Source organism: Vanacampus margaritifer, chromosome 20, assembly GCF_051991255.1.
Source record: "Vanacampus margaritifer isolate UIUO_Vmar chromosome 20, RoL_Vmar_1.0, whole genome shotgun sequence".
Taxonomy (NCBI): domain Eukaryota; kingdom Metazoa; phylum Chordata; class Actinopteri; order Syngnathiformes; family Syngnathidae; genus Vanacampus; species Vanacampus margaritifer.
The window spans coordinates 16,612,316-16,631,095 of NC_135451.1; the positions used below are offsets into that span (position 1 = coordinate 16,612,316).

The 18,780-nt window shown below is 39.3% G+C and overlaps 2 protein-coding genes across 6 annotated transcripts in view; one reads left to right on the top strand and one right to left on the bottom strand.

Annotated features, from left to right (window-relative positions):
* Nucleotides 1–1,513: 1,513 nt before the first annotated feature.
* lztfl1 (leucine zipper transcription factor-like 1) lies at nt 1,514–8,598 on the bottom strand. 2 transcript variants are annotated; one of them, XM_077555149.1, is made up of 10 exons: nt 8,347–8,598; nt 7,791–7,915; nt 7,510–7,704; nt 4,958–5,015; nt 4,806–4,877; nt 4,672–4,737; nt 3,788–3,865; nt 3,535–3,711; nt 3,350–3,453; nt 1,514–2,522 (listed from the first exon to the last, which is right to left on the bottom strand). In XM_077555149.1, exons 1-10 carry the CDS (start codon nt 8,347–8,349, stop codon nt 2,504–2,506), a joined length of 897 nt encoding a protein of 298 aa, XP_077411275.1. In that variant the 5' UTR covers nt 8,350–8,598; the 3' UTR covers nt 1,514–2,503. The 2 variants fall into 2 exon arrangements, with proteins under 2 accessions (XP_077411275.1, XP_077411274.1); XM_077555148.1 differs by having other exon boundaries at nt 1,514–2,536.
* A 1,303-nt stretch (nt 8,599–9,901) lies between these two features.
* Nucleotides 9,902–18,780, top strand: part of dnajc13 (DnaJ heat shock protein family (Hsp40) member C13) — a 29,699-nt gene continuing 20,820 nt past the window's right edge. The window contains exons 1-7 of one of the 4 annotated variants that reach the window (XM_077554372.1): nt 9,902–10,017; nt 13,536–13,616; nt 16,919–16,994; nt 17,093–17,242; nt 17,322–17,363; nt 18,237–18,437; nt 18,520–18,726. In XM_077554372.1, coding sequence (XP_077410498.1) covers nt 9,992–10,017; nt 13,536–13,616; nt 16,919–16,994; nt 17,093–17,242; nt 17,322–17,363; nt 18,237–18,437; nt 18,520–18,726 — 783 coding nt within the window. In that variant the 5' untranslated portion in view covers nt 9,902–9,991. Of the gene's footprint in view, nt 10,018–11,002; nt 11,167–11,352; nt 11,483–13,535; nt 13,617–16,918; nt 16,995–17,092; nt 17,243–17,321; nt 17,364–18,236; nt 18,438–18,519; nt 18,727–18,780 lie in introns of those variants that run through there. The other 3 variants (XM_077554373.1, XM_077554370.1, XM_077554371.1) reach the window with 3 other exon arrangements.

Genomic DNA, 18,780 nt, shown 5'->3' on the forward strand with positions numbered 1-18,780 from the left:
CACTTTTTTTTTTTTCTGGGGAGTGGATCCGTTTGCACCGCAACGAGGCCCGGGGAAACAGCTGCAACCAGAGTAAGAACCCCGCCAGCGTTTCCTCCACACAAACAGTGGCTGCTTTCACTCAAATAAGAGAGAAAATCACCAGGAAGGAAAAAAAAAAAAAACACACAAAGAAAATAAAAGCAGGTGGTGGTGAATGAAATACTGAAAATGGGCTGCATTTGAAAAACATTTATACTCGGGGTGCCAGGCCATTATTATTATTTTAGATCTGTTCTAAATGTACAATCAAATGTATAGTGAGTTTTTTCATCGAACCCGACCGCAGCATGCAATTAAAAACAGCAGAGGCCCTATAATTGAACCCTGTGGAACACCATAAATGCAATTAACTCATTTGCCGGCATTGACGTCAAAAATGTATTTGAACTATTTGTATTTATTTGACACTTTTTCCACTTTTGTTAATAAGAGTATGAAAAGCTAAAAAGTTTTTTTTGTATTGTACATTTAGAACAGATATAAAAAATTGTGATTATTCATGAGTTAATTATTGAAGTCATTTGAAATCGCCTGACGCAATTTAAAAAAAAATAAATAAAAGATTATTAAAAATTAGGGGCGTCAGGCGATTATTTTTTGAAAAATTGTAATTAATCGCAGGACTTCACTAGTTAACTCACAATCAATCACAAATTTTATATCTGTTCTAAATGTATAATCAAATGTATAGTGAGTTTTTTCATCGAACCCGACCGCAGCATGCAATTAAAAACAGCAGAGGCCCTATAATTGAACCCTGTGGGACACCATAAATGCAATTAACTCATTCGCCGCCATTGACGTCAAAAATTAATTTGAACTATTTCTATTAATTTGACGCTTTTTTCACTTTTGTTAATAAGAGTATGAAAAGCTAAAAAGGTTTTTTGTATTGTGCATTTAGAACAGATATAAAGTTTGTGATTATTTGTGAGTTAATTATTGAAGTCATTTGATTAATTACAATTGAAAAATTTAATCGCCTGACGCAATTTAAAAAAATAAAATAAAAGATTATTAAAAATTAGGGGCGTCAGGCGATTATTTTTTTTTAAATTGTAATTAATCGCATGACTTCACTAGTTAACTCACAATTAATCACAAATTTTATATCTGTTCTAAATGTACAATAAAAAAATTGAGGTTTTCACACTCTTGATAACAAAAGTGGGGGAAAAAATGTTAAAACTAATAGAAATAGTTCAAATGAATTTTTGACGTCTATAGCCGTCAATGGCAGTGAATGAGTTAATCAATTCAAAAACACAATATGAAAGTATGCAGCTGTGCACTTGAGAATCATTATTTATCTAAAAACATGACAAAAAGATTGAATAAAAAAGAACTATAATTTAAAAAATAACGGGATGCGCTTGTTTTACAACTCAAAGTTAGCGGGAACAAGTTTTGCTCCGATCAACCAATCGGAGGACAGAAAAATGCTGATGTCATCGATGATGTCAGGCTGGCAAACGTGGTCAAAACACTCCAGTTTATTTGCAAACAAATTGTTCATGTTGTACAGTTGACAAAATGCACGTTGACTACAGTGCGTGCGTGTTTACTGTATGCAAATTAGGTGCATTTGGGCTTCATTTTCCAGGTACACGTTTGCTGAAATAGTCGACAATCGTTATGTATAGAAAAAACGAGCAACTAATGAAGCAGCGCGTCATTCAACTCATTCACTGCCATTGACGACTATAGACGTCAAAAATTGAAGTTGATCATTTTTTATAATTTTTTTTTTATTGTACATTCATAACAGATATAAAATTATCATGCGATTAATTAAACGGCTCTTATTTTTTTTAAATATATTTTTTAAATTAGGCCCCGTCAGGCGATTACATTTTTTTTTAATTGTAATTATCACACGACTTCACTCGTTAACTAACGATTAATCACAAATTTTAGATCTGTTCTAAATTGACAATTTTTTTTCCTAGGTTTTCATACTCTTGTTAGCAAAAGTGGGGAAAAAAAGTTAAAACTAACATAAATAGTTTAAATGAATTTTTGACGTCTATAGCCGTCAATGGCAGTGAATGAGTGGATAAGCCAGAACAGACAAAAAAGCGTTTGTGGAAAAAAAAAAATCAGACAAGCTTCTCAGTGATGTCGTGGCCTGTTTTTTGTTTTTTTTTGTTTATTCCGAGCGTCCAATTGAGCGAAGGCCTCTCCTAGCTGGGACATGAGAGCAGTTGCCTCGAACCCCTAAAAAAAAAAAAAACGGGTGCTTGACCCGCTCAAGAACGTTCTGATGGGACACATCCAAAACCAGAAGCCAACAACAGAGAGAAAGAAAAAAAAAAAGGTGAGATTAAGCGTGAATAAATGCGTCCTCACAAAAGTGCTTGCGTCAGCGTCGGCGCTTTCTCGTCCCGAAACGCGTCGTCATTTCCGTTCCCGTCTTTCCAGCGCAACTTCCCGCTCAGCGGCCGGCGACGGCGACGGCGACTCATTCGCTCGGCTCGTATCTGAAAGAGGAAATCTGTCAACACAAATCATTCAGCGTGGACGCAGAAATTTCCGTCATTCATTTTTCATCTTCAAAGATCAAATCTGGTTTTGCAGATGAAAATTGTTACGATTCATTTCTGGATCCGTTCGGCACTTTATTATTAAAAATTTTTTTTATTACAACCACCGGTAACATTCATAATATTTGTATTTTTTTTTTTTGTGTAACACCTTCAGATGCCACAAGATGGCGCCAAAGTCAAAACTGATCATTGGTTTAGTTTTAACTCATTCACTGCCATTGACGACTATTGAAGTCAAAAATTCATTTGAACTATTTCGGAGTTTCACATTTTTTTCCCAACTTTTGTTAACAAGAGTATGAAGACCTAGAAAAAAATGTATTGCACGTTTAGAACAGATCTAAAATTTGTGATTAATCGTGAGTTAACTCGTGAAGTCGTGTGATTAATTACAATTAAAAAATGTAATCGCCTGATGCCCCTAATTAAAAAAAGAGGAAAAGAAAAGATTATTAAAAATTAGGGGTGGCGCCAAAGTCAAAACTGATCATTGGTTTAGTTTTAACTCATTCACTCATTCATTAAAAAATTAATTGACGATTAACATTTTTTATTGTAATTAATCGCATGACTTCAAAAGTGAACTCACGATTAATCGGAAATTTTATATCTGTTCTAAATGTACAATAAAAAAAATCTCGGTTTTCATACTAATAGAAATAGTATTAATATTGAATTTTTGACGTCAATGGCAGTGAACGAGTTAATAGGACGCCGAATTCCCTCCCATCCCATTTTTGAGCTGACACGCGCTCACGTACTTGTGCAATCTTTTTCGAATGTCCTTGATCTGCTCGTTCTTCTTGGACAGGATCTCCTTCATGTTGCGATAAGCCGCCGTTTGCTGGAACTTCTTGTCCAGCTCCTGGAAGCCAACGAAACACACCCACTCAACCAAAAGAGTTCAAAGCGCAATTCTCAACACACGCGCAGGACGACGGCGGACCTTCTCCGCCAAGGCCAGCTGCTCCTGCACCCGCAGGAGTTCGTGCTTGGCCGAGACCAGGTTCTCCTGCAGGCCCTTCTGGGAGGCGGCGCTGACGGTCAGCGTGCGCTCGTAGTCCTCTTTGAGAGCGGCCACCGTGTCCTCCAGGCAGCTGATCTCCTTGGAGTGCGCCGTCAGCTGGCGCGTGAGAAAAGGCGGCGTTAACGACGGGAATCTCGTTGAGAAGCAGCCTCGGGTTCAAGATGAGCGTTACCTGCTGGTCGCCTTGCACCTTCTGGAGATCTTTAAGGGCTCTCTGGGCCTTCGTCTTCTCATCCAGCACATTCATTGCCTGGTGGAATGAGAAACAGGTTGAGGGAAAAGTTGCTGCTGCCATAAATTAATCGATTAATCGATGAGTAATCGATTGGAGCCATTTTTAATTTGTCTAAATCCTCTGATTCCAGCTGATTTCTGTAGTCCTTCATAAAAGAAGACCAATTACCTTCTGTGTTTAATTAAAATAAGACATTTGCAAAAATCTGTTTTTACTTTTTTTTTTTTAAATCACTATAAAAATAGGAAGTACAAAATAACCACCAAATACTGGTAAAAAATGAATTCTGTTAGTCGATTAATCGGTTAAATAATCGATAGGTTAATCGACTCTAAAAAATAGTCGATAGTGACAGCACTAATGAAGTGCGCTAGAGTTGTCAAAATTAATCGATTAATCGACAAGTAATCGATTATCAAATGAATTGACAACTATTTTATTAATCGAGTAATCGTTCGGAGACATTTTTTTATTTTAAATTGGCCAAATCCTCTGATTTCAGCATATCAACATTAATTGTTCACCGATTTCTATAGTCCTTCATGAAAGAAGACCGATTATCTGCTGTGTTGAATCAAAATAAGACATTTGCAAACATCTGTTTTAACTTATTATTTTTAACACTATTCAGATGCAAAGTACGAAATAATCACTAATCACTGGTTAATAAACAGTCATCAAGACAAAAAATGCTTTAGTAATACACTTGAATGCAAAATTAAAAAATGAATCCGATTAATCGATTGAATAACCAATAGATTAATCAATTCTACAAATCTTCGATAGTGACAGCACTAATGAAGCGCGCTTTGGTTTCGTACCTGCGATTCCAAAGTGCGCAGTTTGGCTTTCAGGTTATCGTTCTCCTGCTGAAGTTTTGCGATCTCCTGAAACGTGCGAAAAAGCGTGAGTGGCGCAACAATTCAATTCTTCTCAATGCAGTCGAGCTCCAAACCTTGTTCAGGAGGTCAGAAACGCCGCTTTCATTAAGCGGCGCCAACTTGGCTTTGCCGCTGTCCTGGTTCATCTGCCGCAAATGCCACAAACAGCGTTCAATGCTAACACACGCTAACGTTTGCTAACGTGGCCGTCAGGTAGCACACTCACCTTATCCGACACTTTGAAATCAGTCTTCTCAAATTCAGCTACTTGCTCCAGTAACTCCCTGTATGAGTAGAGAACACGGGTTCAAGCAGACTAGTCGACTTTGCCGAGCCAAGAAAATAAGAGCTCGAAGTGGATTCGTCACCAAACACACGTTTTGGCATTTACGACACGGACGACTCGCTGAACGCAACAGGTGGAGCCGTCTTCGTAACAGCTGGAAATATTTAGCCAAAAGTGAGACTGCTAGCGAGGTCACTTGCAAAAATCAATTCTCAAATGAAATTGAATTGATAATGAAATGAAATTGTCAGACAAGATCATTGTGCTTAATTTAAGATACTTATTATTGAATTATCTGATTTATATATAAGCAGTCTTGGCATTGAGTGTTTTTAACTCATTCACTGCCATTAATTCATTTAAAAAAAAGATGATTAAAAATTAGGGGCAAAAATTCTTCAATTATCTACTGTCCTTTTTTTGCAGCGTACTCTCACTTGACATGATCGTTCTGCACATTTTTTGCAGTGTACTCTCACTGATCTTTCTGCACATTTTTTTGCAGCGTACTCTCACTTGACATGATCGTTCTACACATTTTTTGCAGCGTACGCTCACTGATCTTTCTGCACATTTTTTGCAGCGTTCTCTCACTGATCTTTCTGCACATTTTTTGAAGCGTACTCTCACTTGACATGATCTTTCTGCACATTTTTTGCAGCGTACTCTCACTTGACATGATCTTTCTGCACATTTTTTGCAGCGTACTCTCACTTGACATGATCTTTCTGCACATTTTTTGCAGCGTACTCTCACTTGACATGATCTTTCTGCCCATTTTTTGCAGCGTACTCTCACTTGACATGATCTTTCTGCACATTTTTTGCAGCATACTCTCACTGATCTTTCTGCACATTTTTTGCAGCGTACTCTCACTTGACATGATCTTTCTGCACATTTTTTGCAGCGTACTCTCACTTGACATGATCTTTCTGCACATTTTTTTTGCAACACGAAGACGACGGCCATTGCACGGCGATGACATTTTGGGCGCACCCTGGCTGAGAGCGGCAGCCGAGCATCGATACTAAAGATGCTTTGGGGCCGCCGTGGGAGCGCGCAGATGTGGTTTGAAAACGCCACTAAAGCGCACGTAGCTCGGGGCGTTCACGTCGCTTGAGAAAGTCACGTACGGCTGGAAGGAGGAAGAACATGAAATCCGCCCATTCGGAGCGCGTTTACAGCAAAGGTTGCAGAGGTGAAATGTGACATGAAGTTCACCGCAACATTGTAGCATGTAAAACAAACATTCCTCAACAAGGAAGTGGCCTCTTACTATTAACTCATTCACTGCCATTGACGGCTATAGACGTCAAAAATGATTTTGAACTATTTCTATTAGTTTCACTTTTTTCTTTTTTCACTTTTGTTATCAAGAGTATGAAAACCTAGATTTTTTTATATTGTACATTTAGAACAGATATAAAATTTGTGATTAACTCATTCACTGCCATTGACGGCTATAGACGTCAAAAATTCTTTTGAACTATTTCTATTAGTTTCATATTTTCCCCACTTTTGTTAACAAGAATATGAAAACCAAGAATTTGTTTTTATTACTGTACATTTAGAACAGATGTAAAATTTGTGATTAATCGTGCGTAATGTCATGCTATTAATTATGATTTAGAATTTTAATCGCCTGACGCCCTTAATTTTTAATAATCTTTTCTTTAAAAAAAAAAAAGATTAAAAAAATAATTTAAAAAAATTACTTTTAATTAAAAAAAGAAAGAGGAAGATTATTAAAAATTTAAGAATTTTTAATAATTAATCCCATGACTTCACTAGTTAACTCACGAATAATCACAAATTTGATATATTTTCTAAATGTACAATAAAGAATTTTTTTCTAGGTTTTCATACTTCTGTTGACGTCTATAGCCGTCAATGGCAGTGAATGAGTTAATCGTAAGTTAACTATTGAAGTCATGCAATTAATTAAAATAAAAAATTGTAATTGCCTGACGCGATTAAAAAAAAGAAAAGAAAAATTTTCCACTTTTTCCACTTTTGTTAATAATATGAAAACCTAAAAAGTTTTTTTTGTATTGTACATTTAGAACAGATATAAAATTTGTGATTATTCGTGAGTTAATTATTGAAGTCATGTGATTAATTACAATTGAAAACGAAAACATTATTTAAAATTAGGGGCGCCAGGCGATTACAATTTTTAATCGTAATTAATCGCATGACTTCACTAGTTAACTCACGATTAATCACAAATTTTATATCTGTTCTAATACAATAAAAAAAAAGTGGGAAAAAATGTGAAACTCATAGAAATAGTTCAAATGAATTTTTGACGTCTATAGCCGTCAATGGCAGTGAATGAGTTAAATTCACCGTGCAGGTATGATACTCCAAAGTAAAGTTACATCTGAAGACTGATTGTCTTTGATTGACAGAAACACACGCTAAAAAAAAAAAATCACAATATTTTGCACCCACAACGTCGCTGAGCAAACCTTGGACCGTCCGTTCCTCACCTGTTCTCCAGCTCGGAGATGTCCGCCTGCAGCCGCAGGTAGTACTTTTCGGCCTGGAAGAAAAGCTGCCGCAGCAGCAGGACGTTGGTGTGCGCCGTGTTGATGAGCTCCATCTCCACCTCGCCTCGCACCACCGCGTGCAGCCCGTCCAGCATGTCTCGAACCTCGTCCACCGTGAACGTCTCCTCTGCCAGCCTACGGATGCAAGCGCACACGTTGGAGTCCATTCCGAAGCCCGTGAGCGCGTCATGGGTTCAATCTCGTGGGACCAAGACACTCACCTGCTCTCTTTGAGCTCCTCAAAGCAGGAATCCACGGTTTTGAGCCTCAGCAAGCGTTTGGATCGAGCAAATCGCATGTAGTTGATCACCTCGTTCTGGTGATGCTCATTACATCCAAATTCAGCCTGGGAGGAAAACAGGAGCGATTCGTTGATTTGAATTGATTCATTTGAGTTGAATTGCAAGAATTTGCAACGGAGCTAACAAATGTTTTTGGAATGTGGGAAGTTGCCAAAGTACCACTCAACCTGTGACTGCGTTGAAATATTAAGGATTGTGTTTATATTTGGACAAAAGAAAGTTTTTTCCACCCACAGTTTCTGTATAGAAAAAAAAAAACGATTCCTGTTGTTTCTGTCGAAGTTGACGCACATTAATTGCTAGGGTGGAAGCTAACACGGCTAACAGAATCAAGCGGATGACAACCAGCCAGCTAAATAAAAAGCCTAACAGCAATCAAAAGGCCCTCGACAACACCATCATTAGGCGTTGGTAGCAACAACTTTCACAAAATGGACTCAAACAAAAATTGATTTCAACAAAAAGAGTGACTTACCATGTTGGCTGCGAAGCAAGCGTGTGGCTCAAAATGGCAGGAAAAGTGATGATGTACGGCTAATTTAAACCAGATTTGGAAAAAAAGCAACGCTGCTCTGGCGATACTGCGGGTTGGTAACGCGAACGGTAATATATTTTAAGCAAATACTCCAATTCTGGCGGTGGTTGTTGGACGGATAATCTGTCAGATTGGCCAGGCTAGCAGTGAAGCTAAGTGTTTGCAACAGAATACCCTGGTAACCAATAAGAGCGTCATTGCCTTGGTTACGAGCGGTGCGTTCACGGTGACTCCGTAAACCACAGAATTCTACAGCAATGACGCTAATGTCGTCATTTCACAAATAAATTCGAAGAATTACACTTAATTTTTTTTGGACATAATATCATTCATATCACACATCTAACAAGTGTATCTTAAAATATCTTGAAATCGAGAGAAAATGTTGAACCTTCTTTTAACGTGAACCTAAAAGTCTGAGCCTAATAAAAAGAAAATACACACCATTATCAATACGTGTGTATTATTATGGAAATGCCACAGCCGCTGTAGGTTATTATTTTAGAGCTTTAAAATGGTTATTATTATTATTTAATGTAAGTTATTCTTTTAGAGCTTTTAAATGGCTTTTCTTTATTTTTAAATGTGAAGTTTTGATTGTCATCATTATGAGGTTTTCAATCATTTATTGCCACTGTAACGGGAATTATTGGAGTATCTCCCCTTTCTTTCTTTCTTTTTTATTTGTAAATTTATATTGTTAATAATAACCCACGTTTTTGCAAAAAACGAACTGGAATGCCTGACGTTTTTAAAAAATTGTATACATGTTAGTTGTTGTTTTTTAAGCTAATATCGTGGTCTTTTATACACGGTGGTCAATCACACTTGTTTCCTGCTTCCCCATATGAGTTCAAAGCATTAAACAATAGATGGCAGCATTGATCCAAGAAAAAACTTTCCATGACCTTTTCCATTGAACTTTGAACATATTGACTCCGTTTTGTTGGTTGTACAAATTGGAGCAACGTGACACTAATATGGCAGCAAAATTCCATTTAGGAGGACTGTATTCTGGTAGTGCAATGAATGAGTGGGGAGCACATTTGCCTTACAGTTCTGAATTTTGGGGTTCAAAGGTCTGGCCTTCCTGTGTGGCGTGTACATGTTCTCCCTGTGCTCAGTGTCATTTAACTCTAAATTGCCCCATAGGACTGAATGTGAGTGGGCATACTTGTTTATTAAGTGCCCTGCGATTAGCTGGTGGCCAGTTCAGGGTGTACGCCGTCAGTCACCTGTGATCCTAAAGAAGACAAATATTTATTCATGGCATCACCAAGCAGTAGTCTGTCAAACTAAAGTACACACTAACTAAAAGCCTATTTATCATGCAATTGAGTATTTTAGGCTTTCTTCCACCACTGAAGCTTTTTCTTGGGGGGGGGGGGGGGGTGACAGTAGCGGGGTCTTAAGAAAAGACAGGAAACTCCACCCCCGAATTTCTCTGTAGCTCTTAAATGAATTAGACTAAGGGGCAGCGCATGTTTGGTCATCAAATCAGATGCTTCATTATAACGTGACTGACTCGTCTGTATGTGCTCGACCCCATTCAAGTTGAGTGTACGGCATCAAGAAAGAGGCCAAGATGTTTCCCCTTTACCTCCAGTCAAGGTGAGTTACCTCAAATTTGAGTGTAGGTGGGCAGTGTGTTAAAAAACATCATCCAAATGGATTTTTCATCATGCAGAAAGTACTGATCTAGTTTATCTTTACTGATTGGGTGTGTGGTCGGGGGGAAATTATAGTTCAGATGTTCTCGGATGGTTGTTTGACACAAGCAGAATAAATCATTTTTATGTCTAGTTGAACAACTTGACTATACAGTCTTGATTGGATCAAAAATGATTTATTACAAAACAAATGATGTATCTTTGTTGATGAACTGTATCTATATGCCAGTGATGTATGGCGGAAGGTGAATTTACATGTGCATCCACCTGTTGCCATTCATATAAAATAATGTTTTTGTTCTATTCCAGTGCATATACTACTGCACTTTTTGTGACATTTTTGTTTGGAGATGTACTGTGAAAGTTTTTAGATGTAAAATTGGCTCAATGGAGGTTGGGATCACACTATTCTATTAACGTGTTCTTTTTGTGGGTGTGCAGTTTTTGTTGAGTTTTGTAAATGATCATTACTGCCACTAGATAGCACAATAATCCTTAACCTAACCATGTTTCAGATTCAGGCGTCTTTTCGTCTTGTTCACATGCATTTTCTAAGCACAAAATACAGTATCGGTGTTTCTTGAATATTTTTCAAATCATTATTATTTTTTGTTAGCTTGTTTTCCCAATTCTTGTCAAAGGGCTTTTCACTTATACGCGGTTTTTCACTATTCGCGGGCCGGCCTGGCCCTATCCCCCGCGAAATATAGTCCACTTTTGATTGTGAAACACGAACGGACAATTGAAGCTTTGCAACTGCTCCATTATCAGTTTAATTTGTATTCCTAAGTTTAAAAATAGGCGAAAACGGGTTCAATGCTGATCTGGAACCAGCTACGGCGACTCTCCGCGTTCATACAAGCCAATCAGCTGACCGCCGCATGACAGGCAGGCGTCGCGCATGCTCAGTGGCGCATTCTGGCTGGGAGGAATATGGCAGCGTCCTGAGCGCTGTTGGTGGGGGGGAAATACGGCGTAAAGCGAGCACCTTCGGCACCCGAGCGGCTACAGCGAGAAGCGGCAACAGCACATAGAGGAGGGCCGGGGGCCGAGGGACGGCTGGAATTGACATCCGCTCTTGATTTGACAGGTAAATGCGTCCTTTTTGTCCCTCTTGTGAAGCCATCTCGCCCATGTAATTGGAGCCTTTTGCTAGTGCGGCTAGCTTAGCTGTCGTAATGAACCCTGGTGATGCGCGAGTTAGCCGCTAATCTTAGCATAACAAGATGGAGCTCCAAACTCAGTTCGTCTTCTTAACATTTCTATAAAAGCATCCTGGGCTTTGAAGTCGTCTCGTTTGCGTAGCGATGTGGAGGCGACGGCGTCTAAAAAGGAAAGTCATTATTCAAGATCCTAGGCCGCTTTGCGGTGGAGCAGTCTCGTTAAGTTGTCTACTGATAAGCCAGGTGAGGAAACGCTTGTCACAAGCACAGCGCAAATTAGCATTCATTCCCCCCATGATTGAAAATAAGTAGCGAACAAACTCTCAAAGTGGTTCCAATGAACTGTTACTGCCTTCCTTGGAGAGTGATTGCTTCGTTAAATTGATAAATGACAACCTGAGATGTGTTTACTTGTCAAGCAAGCCTGAATTTCATTTTCCTGTCACGCTTCACGTCCAGTTTGTGAAGCTTATAACCTGACACAGCTGATATATACAGTATTTTTTACTCTTTTTTTTTTTAGTCAAAAACAGGACATTATCTTGAATTGACAGAAAAAATGCATTATGATTGATATACTGGTGTGATCCGTAACATTTCAGAAAATTGGCAAAAAAATGTCGGTCGTTGTTTTCCAAAGTAAAAGCAGACGTTTGCAAATGTTTTATTTTTATTCCACACAGATATCTGCTTTCATGGGTGACCAAAGAAATCGTAAACTGTTTAGTGTCTGAAATCGGTGGATTTGGACAATTTTAAGTTGAACATTTTTTTGGGCACATTATTATTGAATGTTTTTATAAAGAGTAATAAAGAATAAATATTTTTTTCACCCACAAAAGATGTAAAATAAATAAATAAATATATAACTGTGTATTTTATATCAAAATAATATTTGTCTAAATTGGTGCCATGTCCATTTTGTCACTGGCACACTGTGCCGTAATGACGCTCGCTAGTTTGAACCTTGAACCCTGGCTCTTCTCCATTCATTCAAACGAGGCAAAGATGCATGTAAGGCACATTCAGAGTGTTGTAACTTGTTGGGGGGGGTCACGGGTCGATTGAAACGCCATTGCGGATGCTTCTCGTGACATCACTGATGAATATCAAACCTCACTGGGAAGCCGCTGAAGCTGCCAGGATGGTCTTGGCATGTTAATGTTGATTTTTTTTCTTCTTCTTTTTTTCTTTTGATCCATTAATACCTCTCACTATTGATCCGCCTATAAACAGGAAGCGAGGGCCGGCCCCTGTATGGCTTGTCACATGACTCAATCCTGGAATCCAACGTCAAAGTCAAAATGTATTTATATGTCCTTTAATCATAAGAGTCTCAAAAGGGCTTCACAGGCTCACAGTCATCAACTTGCTCTAAACCTCCAAGAGAGCTTGGTAAACTCACCCCCAAACCCACCGTGTCCTTATTGTCAATTTGTACTCTATGAAAGTTTGGCGTGAGTGGATTACAGTGTGCATTGTGAATAATTTCCTCAAAGTGTTGCATTTTAGCAGCAGACATGTGCCAGGCATTCCTCGATTTGGCCCAAGAGTAGAGGAAGGAAAGCTGGAGTCAGTTTTCCCGGATCCTGGCAGAATGCTGACACAGGTCCCGCTCACTCCGTCCCACCCCCCTTTTTGTCACAGCGCACCCATCAAGTGCTCAGCAAGGAAAAGACCGCTGAAATTTGGTCATACTTTATTTATTTGAGGCCACATGCAGTCAATTTTCTCAAGTTTTTTTTTTTAAATTTCTATGTAATAATAAATAAATCTGAATTTATTGTATCATGATTAAAAGCCGGGGCAGAAATAGCACATCTCTCTCTTTAAAGGCCAGGGTCAAATGTGTTACTATAGCTTCATACATAGAGATAATCTGTTACTGGCATTTCAATCATATTGGAGTTAGGGATTATTAACCCCTGGCCTTCTAAATGTAATCAATATCTTTTCACAGTTTTTTTATTGACAAGTAATCGCTGCTTTACTGAACTTTGACCTCCTTATTGTGCATTTGTAATTCGTTCCGTGTGACACGATTGATTTAAACCCGATCACAAGCGGAGAAGCTTTTTGGATGATGTGTTAGTCCAGCGGCGGTTTTTCCCATCTTGCCGCAGAATGTGGAAGGGCAGCGTAAAGTGTGTGCGACGGTGCGGCGCAAAATCTCCTATCGGTGATTTGGAGACGGCTTCGCAACGTTGGGCACTTTGTCGCCGAGCTCCGCTGCCAAAAAGAAAATGAACGACTTGTTGTCCGTTCTCAACTTTCCGCCGTCTGCTGTGTTCCTCAGGTCCTGTGAAAAGATGAACGTCCTGAAAGACAACACGGACTTGGCCTGCTACTACACCACCAAGCACTCCTGGAGGGGAAAGTAAGCTTTTCTTTGCGTATGGATTTCACGCCTCGTCCCTGCTGTGTCATCTTTGTGTCGGGTGACGGCGGCGACTGTTCTCTGGCTTCACGCTTGGGGAAAGCGAAAAAATGACTCGGGGCCTCCATTGTGCAGACTTCCTTTCCCCTGATTGAGGGGGAGAACGAGATCTGAAATGGATCTCAAATAACATTCATGGCTTCTTGTATTATTGGACATGGTTGATATTTTCCCCCCAACCAAGGAGGTTTTTGGATTCTACTTCCTATGTAAAGTTTGTAGTTAATGATTATTTGGGATTATAAAAAACAAACAAAAAAACGGTTTTATGAATTTGAGAAAAAGGAATACGTTTTTATGCAAATCAGGTATATAGATATAATATATAAATAGCATTTCCCCCTAAATATATGCATATATAAAGTATTTTAAATACAGTAATAATTGTGATTTTTTTTTTTTGTAATTCAAATATTAATTAAAATTTTGATTACAAAAATACGTTGTTATAAAAAAAAAAAGTATATAAAATATCACATCCCTCTCACCCAGAATAGATATAAATTATGAAAGCAAAGCAAAATGGAAAATTTAGTAAAATAATAGCAAGAGATTGGCCACCAAATTAAACTGAGCATCTTCAATGCAAAAGACTCGTTATCTTTAATATGAGACCGGTCGCCGTGGCGCTTCACGGAGGTCGTCATGCACAGCGGATGATGTCGGGCTCTGTACCGAGAGAGCGAGAGCTCGTATTACCGATTGGTGCTTTCGATGTAGTCCCATTACTGCTGTAACATAAGTCAAGCTGCCGAGCATTTTGCTTTTGTCAGACTCCCTCATTAGATTCTAATCTGCGCGTAATGTGCAGAAGGGCAACATAATGTCATGCCGTCTTTACTTCAAATCATTCATCATCACTTTTGCATATGTTGAATGAAGGAGAAGTCGTTCTGTCCCATGCAGGAAGTTGCTTAACTTGCTGTGTTATGAAATATCACAAGTGGAAGGAAAAGCTTTTATAACGGCATGCTGAGTGGAATCCAAATCTCAGCCTGAAAGGAAACGTGACGCGTGCGCTGTCTTAATAGTCAGCATGAATGTAACTGTAGTGCTTCATTTGTCCTTCACGAAGACGTGATTGAAGCGAAACTCCAATGTGTGTGTGTGTGATACTTAGCGCGTCTTCACTTGTGCTGATTGGCTTGTGTGAGGCAAAAAATCCTGATGTCAGCATTTGTTTCACCTGGTTAGCTTGCTTTATAAGCATCTGCTCTGCTTGCTCATTAACTACACTTCGCTATACTACACTATGAATGTTAAAAGTGGACTAACACACAGTAAGTAGTAATTGGCAAACAATTTCAATCTACACTTGTAGCCCTTACTATCGCTAAAAAAACAATTCTTGTTAACTGGAAAAATAAACAAACTCTGAATATCGACCAATGGTCTAACCTCCTCATAAATCACATTTTAATGGAAAAAATATCTGCCTCAAATAAAAACCAAATATCAAAATTTATAGAAACATGGTCTACGTATATAGAATTTTTAAACCTAATTCTGGTTACTTAATTCTGTCTGTTAGCGAGAGCCACTACATCGTGATAACTTACATTGATGTTTCTGCATTTGGCAATTTATTATTATATTATATTATTAGTATGAGATTTTTTTTAATGGGCTTTAGGTGAACTGATGAATACACACACGCTCGCACGCATGCACACACACACGCACATACACATACTCACCCACATACAAAAAAAAAATATATATATATATGTGTGTGTATATGTGTATATTAAAAAAAAAACATTTATTAAAATTTTTTAAATTTATTTGTTTTTTTTAAAAAAAAGGAGAGCAATGATGATGTCAAATCGAATGAACAATACTGAGCTCTCCTGAGAGAGAAAAAAAAAAAAAGTAGTAATTGGCATTTTTCTTCACGCAAAAGAAAAATAGAAATGGTTTCACTCATTCACTGGTAGCCGTTTTCAAAGCGGACATTTTACTTGAGAATTTGCTGAATTGATCTGAAGCGATCTACAGGATCTGTTAGTCTTTACAGAGGTTTGTAAACCTGAATTTCACAGACAAGATGGGCAAATCCTTCTTACATGTCAACCCGTTAAACTATATACTACTTGTCGGATATAATCGTCAGTGGCAGTCAACAATTGGATTCCAGTTGACAAATGTAAACATTCACAACAGTGATTGAGTTAATAGGCTTCCATCAGCATTTTGCATCTGGACTCGGTAATACATGCCTACTTTTTCTCACTAAAACACTTCAATTCTACACTGCACAGCCTATTACTGCCTTTTTTTCTTTTTTTATACATAAAAAGCTGGCATTTTACACATCTTAGTCATCATTTCTGGTCGACTGGTAATGCGGTGTCACACCGCAGAACCGTTTTTTTTTTCCCCGGAGAAGACAATTACAAAGGGAAACTGCATTCAAATGACGTGACATAAATCGGAACGCAGGCTGAGCCTCGGGGCCGCTGCGTGTCCTGTCTCTCGGCGTTATGTCGCCTTAATGGAGGCTTCGCTCCACCACACCTCCTCGCCAAACTTGTGCAGCCTAATGAGGATGTGTGAGAGGAAAAGCAGAAAGAGAGAGAGAGAGAGAGAGAGAGAGAGAGAGAGAGAGAGAAGCCCAGTCAGCATGTTCAGTGTGTGAGCTACTTTTAAGGAAAAAAAAAAAGTGTAAAATCCACTGTGGCCATTTACATCTCAAGCAGCCTGTGATTGCATTTATGATTGGTTTGGTGTCTAAATAAGATGTCCTCAGTATAAACGGCTTATGGTATGCCGCCTAATCAGTTATCTAAATATGACAAATTGACAATTGTCAGTATTTTATCGAGCTTCATATTCTTGAACAAGTCTGTCAGCAAGCCGTTATGAATTTATGAATAAAGAAAAAAGTGAATCTAATTTGCTTAATAGCCACCCCACACTGAGTTTGTAGTCTACATGACTTGAAAGCTTGCCTGGGTGATGATCCAGAGCCACTTTCAGGCGGCAGACGGAGTCTGCCTTGTCCCGATTACTTTTTTTTTCTCCCTTGATATTGATGAGTATCCATGCTAGCAATTTCCAAGTCCTCAGAAAAATAGAGCACCACCAAATTGTCTCAGTTGATTTTTGATCCCAACATGGTATTTTTTAAATACAGCGTAAAGTCTAGTGAAGCGGCGGTTGAAACCAAGTAAACAAATAACCACACATAGCGTGTTTCAGGTTCACCTCAGCAGCTCACCACATGTTTTCGTGTCTTTCAGGTACAAGCGTGTCTTCTCCGTGGGAACGCACGGCATCACCACATACAACCCCACCACGCTAGAAGTAACAAATCAGGTTTGTGACGGCTCAACGCGGCGCATAAGTTCCCGTTGGAAAATCAATCATCACTGCCGGCATGTGACTTTTGAAACTTTTGCACACGACTTTGCTAGTGGCCTTATGGAGACATTTGCGGAATCGGCCCGGTGGGAAAAGGCCAGGGAACGGAGTTCAGCCTCACGTTCCGAAAGGGCACCGGCAAGAAGTCCGAGACGCTCAAGTTCTCCACGGAGCATCGGACGGAGCTGCTCACAGAAGCTCTGGTGAAGGCCAATGTGCACCGGTTCGATTTAAACGCCGTCCCCCTTTGTCGTTGCTCACCAGGTTTTCCTTCGTTCTCAGAGATTCCGAACAGAATTTTCAGAAGGGAAAATCACTGGCAGGGTAAGTACCGAGACTTGAAAGAGTGCACTTTTTTTTTTCATTATTTAAAATAGGAATATTTAGTATATCCATATCTGAAGTAAATTAAAGTAATTAAATAGACGTCATGTTGCAAAAAATAAAATAAAAATACCAACAGCACAATCATCAATGGCTTGTTTGTGCACTGTAATTTTCTGTCTTCACCCCCAACAAAGATGAAAATTAAAAGAATAAAATCTAGTTTTGGATTTGAGCAAGAATTTGTAAAGTTATAGACAACAAAAAGATTTTTTTGGGGAACTAATCAAAATAATTTTCTGGAACAAGACATAAAAAAAACAAAAACAATGCTAACTAAGCATGCCGTCTTGTTCTACGAGTTCATTGTGTGCCGTTTGTAACCTCCGAAATGTGTCCACAATTCAACCGACACCTTTTTGCAAGTTATTTAAGTGCATGGTATGCCTGCCCTGATTTATAGTCACCTTTTATGGCTGGCGCTGAGATGTGTCTTGTGTGTTTTAGGATTGCTCTGATGTGTATGTAAATATTGTTTTTAAGCACTGCAGGGAAGGGCACTCCCAATGTTTAGATTGCGAGCATCGACTTTGGGAAAACATTTTCATCGGACTGAATTGAAAAGTTGTGGCTTTCCACTCCAGTCCTTTAGGTGGCAGTAATGTACATTATTAAGTGTTTACCAACCGCAGACAAGCAGGAAACTTTTTTTTTTTTTTTTAAACCAATGCCAAGTGCATCACCTGTTTGGTTGTTGCAGTGAAAAAAGTGAAAAGAAAGCCCTTGAATCCGCATTTTTATCCTGGATTCTGCTAGCTAACAAACACAAATCAAAGCCTTTTATCTCATTGTATCTCCTTCGATGTCCACCAGCGGTACAACTGCTACAAGCACCACTGGAGCGACACGCGGAAGGCGGTGAGTTTGGAGGTGACGCCGGGCGGCATCGACCAGATCGACCCGCACACCAATCGGGTGCTGTGCTCCTACGACTACCGCAATGTGGAGGGCTTCGTGGAGACCTCCGACTACCAGGGCGGCTTCTGCATCCTTTACGGCGGCTTCAGCAGGCTGGTTCGTATACAAGAGATGAGAAGTCAAATAATTGTCCATGAAATGAAAAGAGAATGTTTTAATCTCACGCTTTCTCCCTCAGCATCTGTTTGCGTCCGAGCACCGGGACGACATCATCCGCAGCGCCATCGAGCACGCGGGCAACTTCATCGGCATCGTGCTGCGGCTCAGGAAGGAGGCGCTCACCTTTGAGAGTTTTGTGACGGACCGGCTGGGGAAGTACAGCTCGGACGAGAGCATCACGTCGCTGGCCGAGTTCGTGGTGCAGAAGATCACCCCACGCCATCCGGTCAGGACAACATCTCATTGGTCCACTTGCTCATTTCTTCTCCTTCACTAAAGC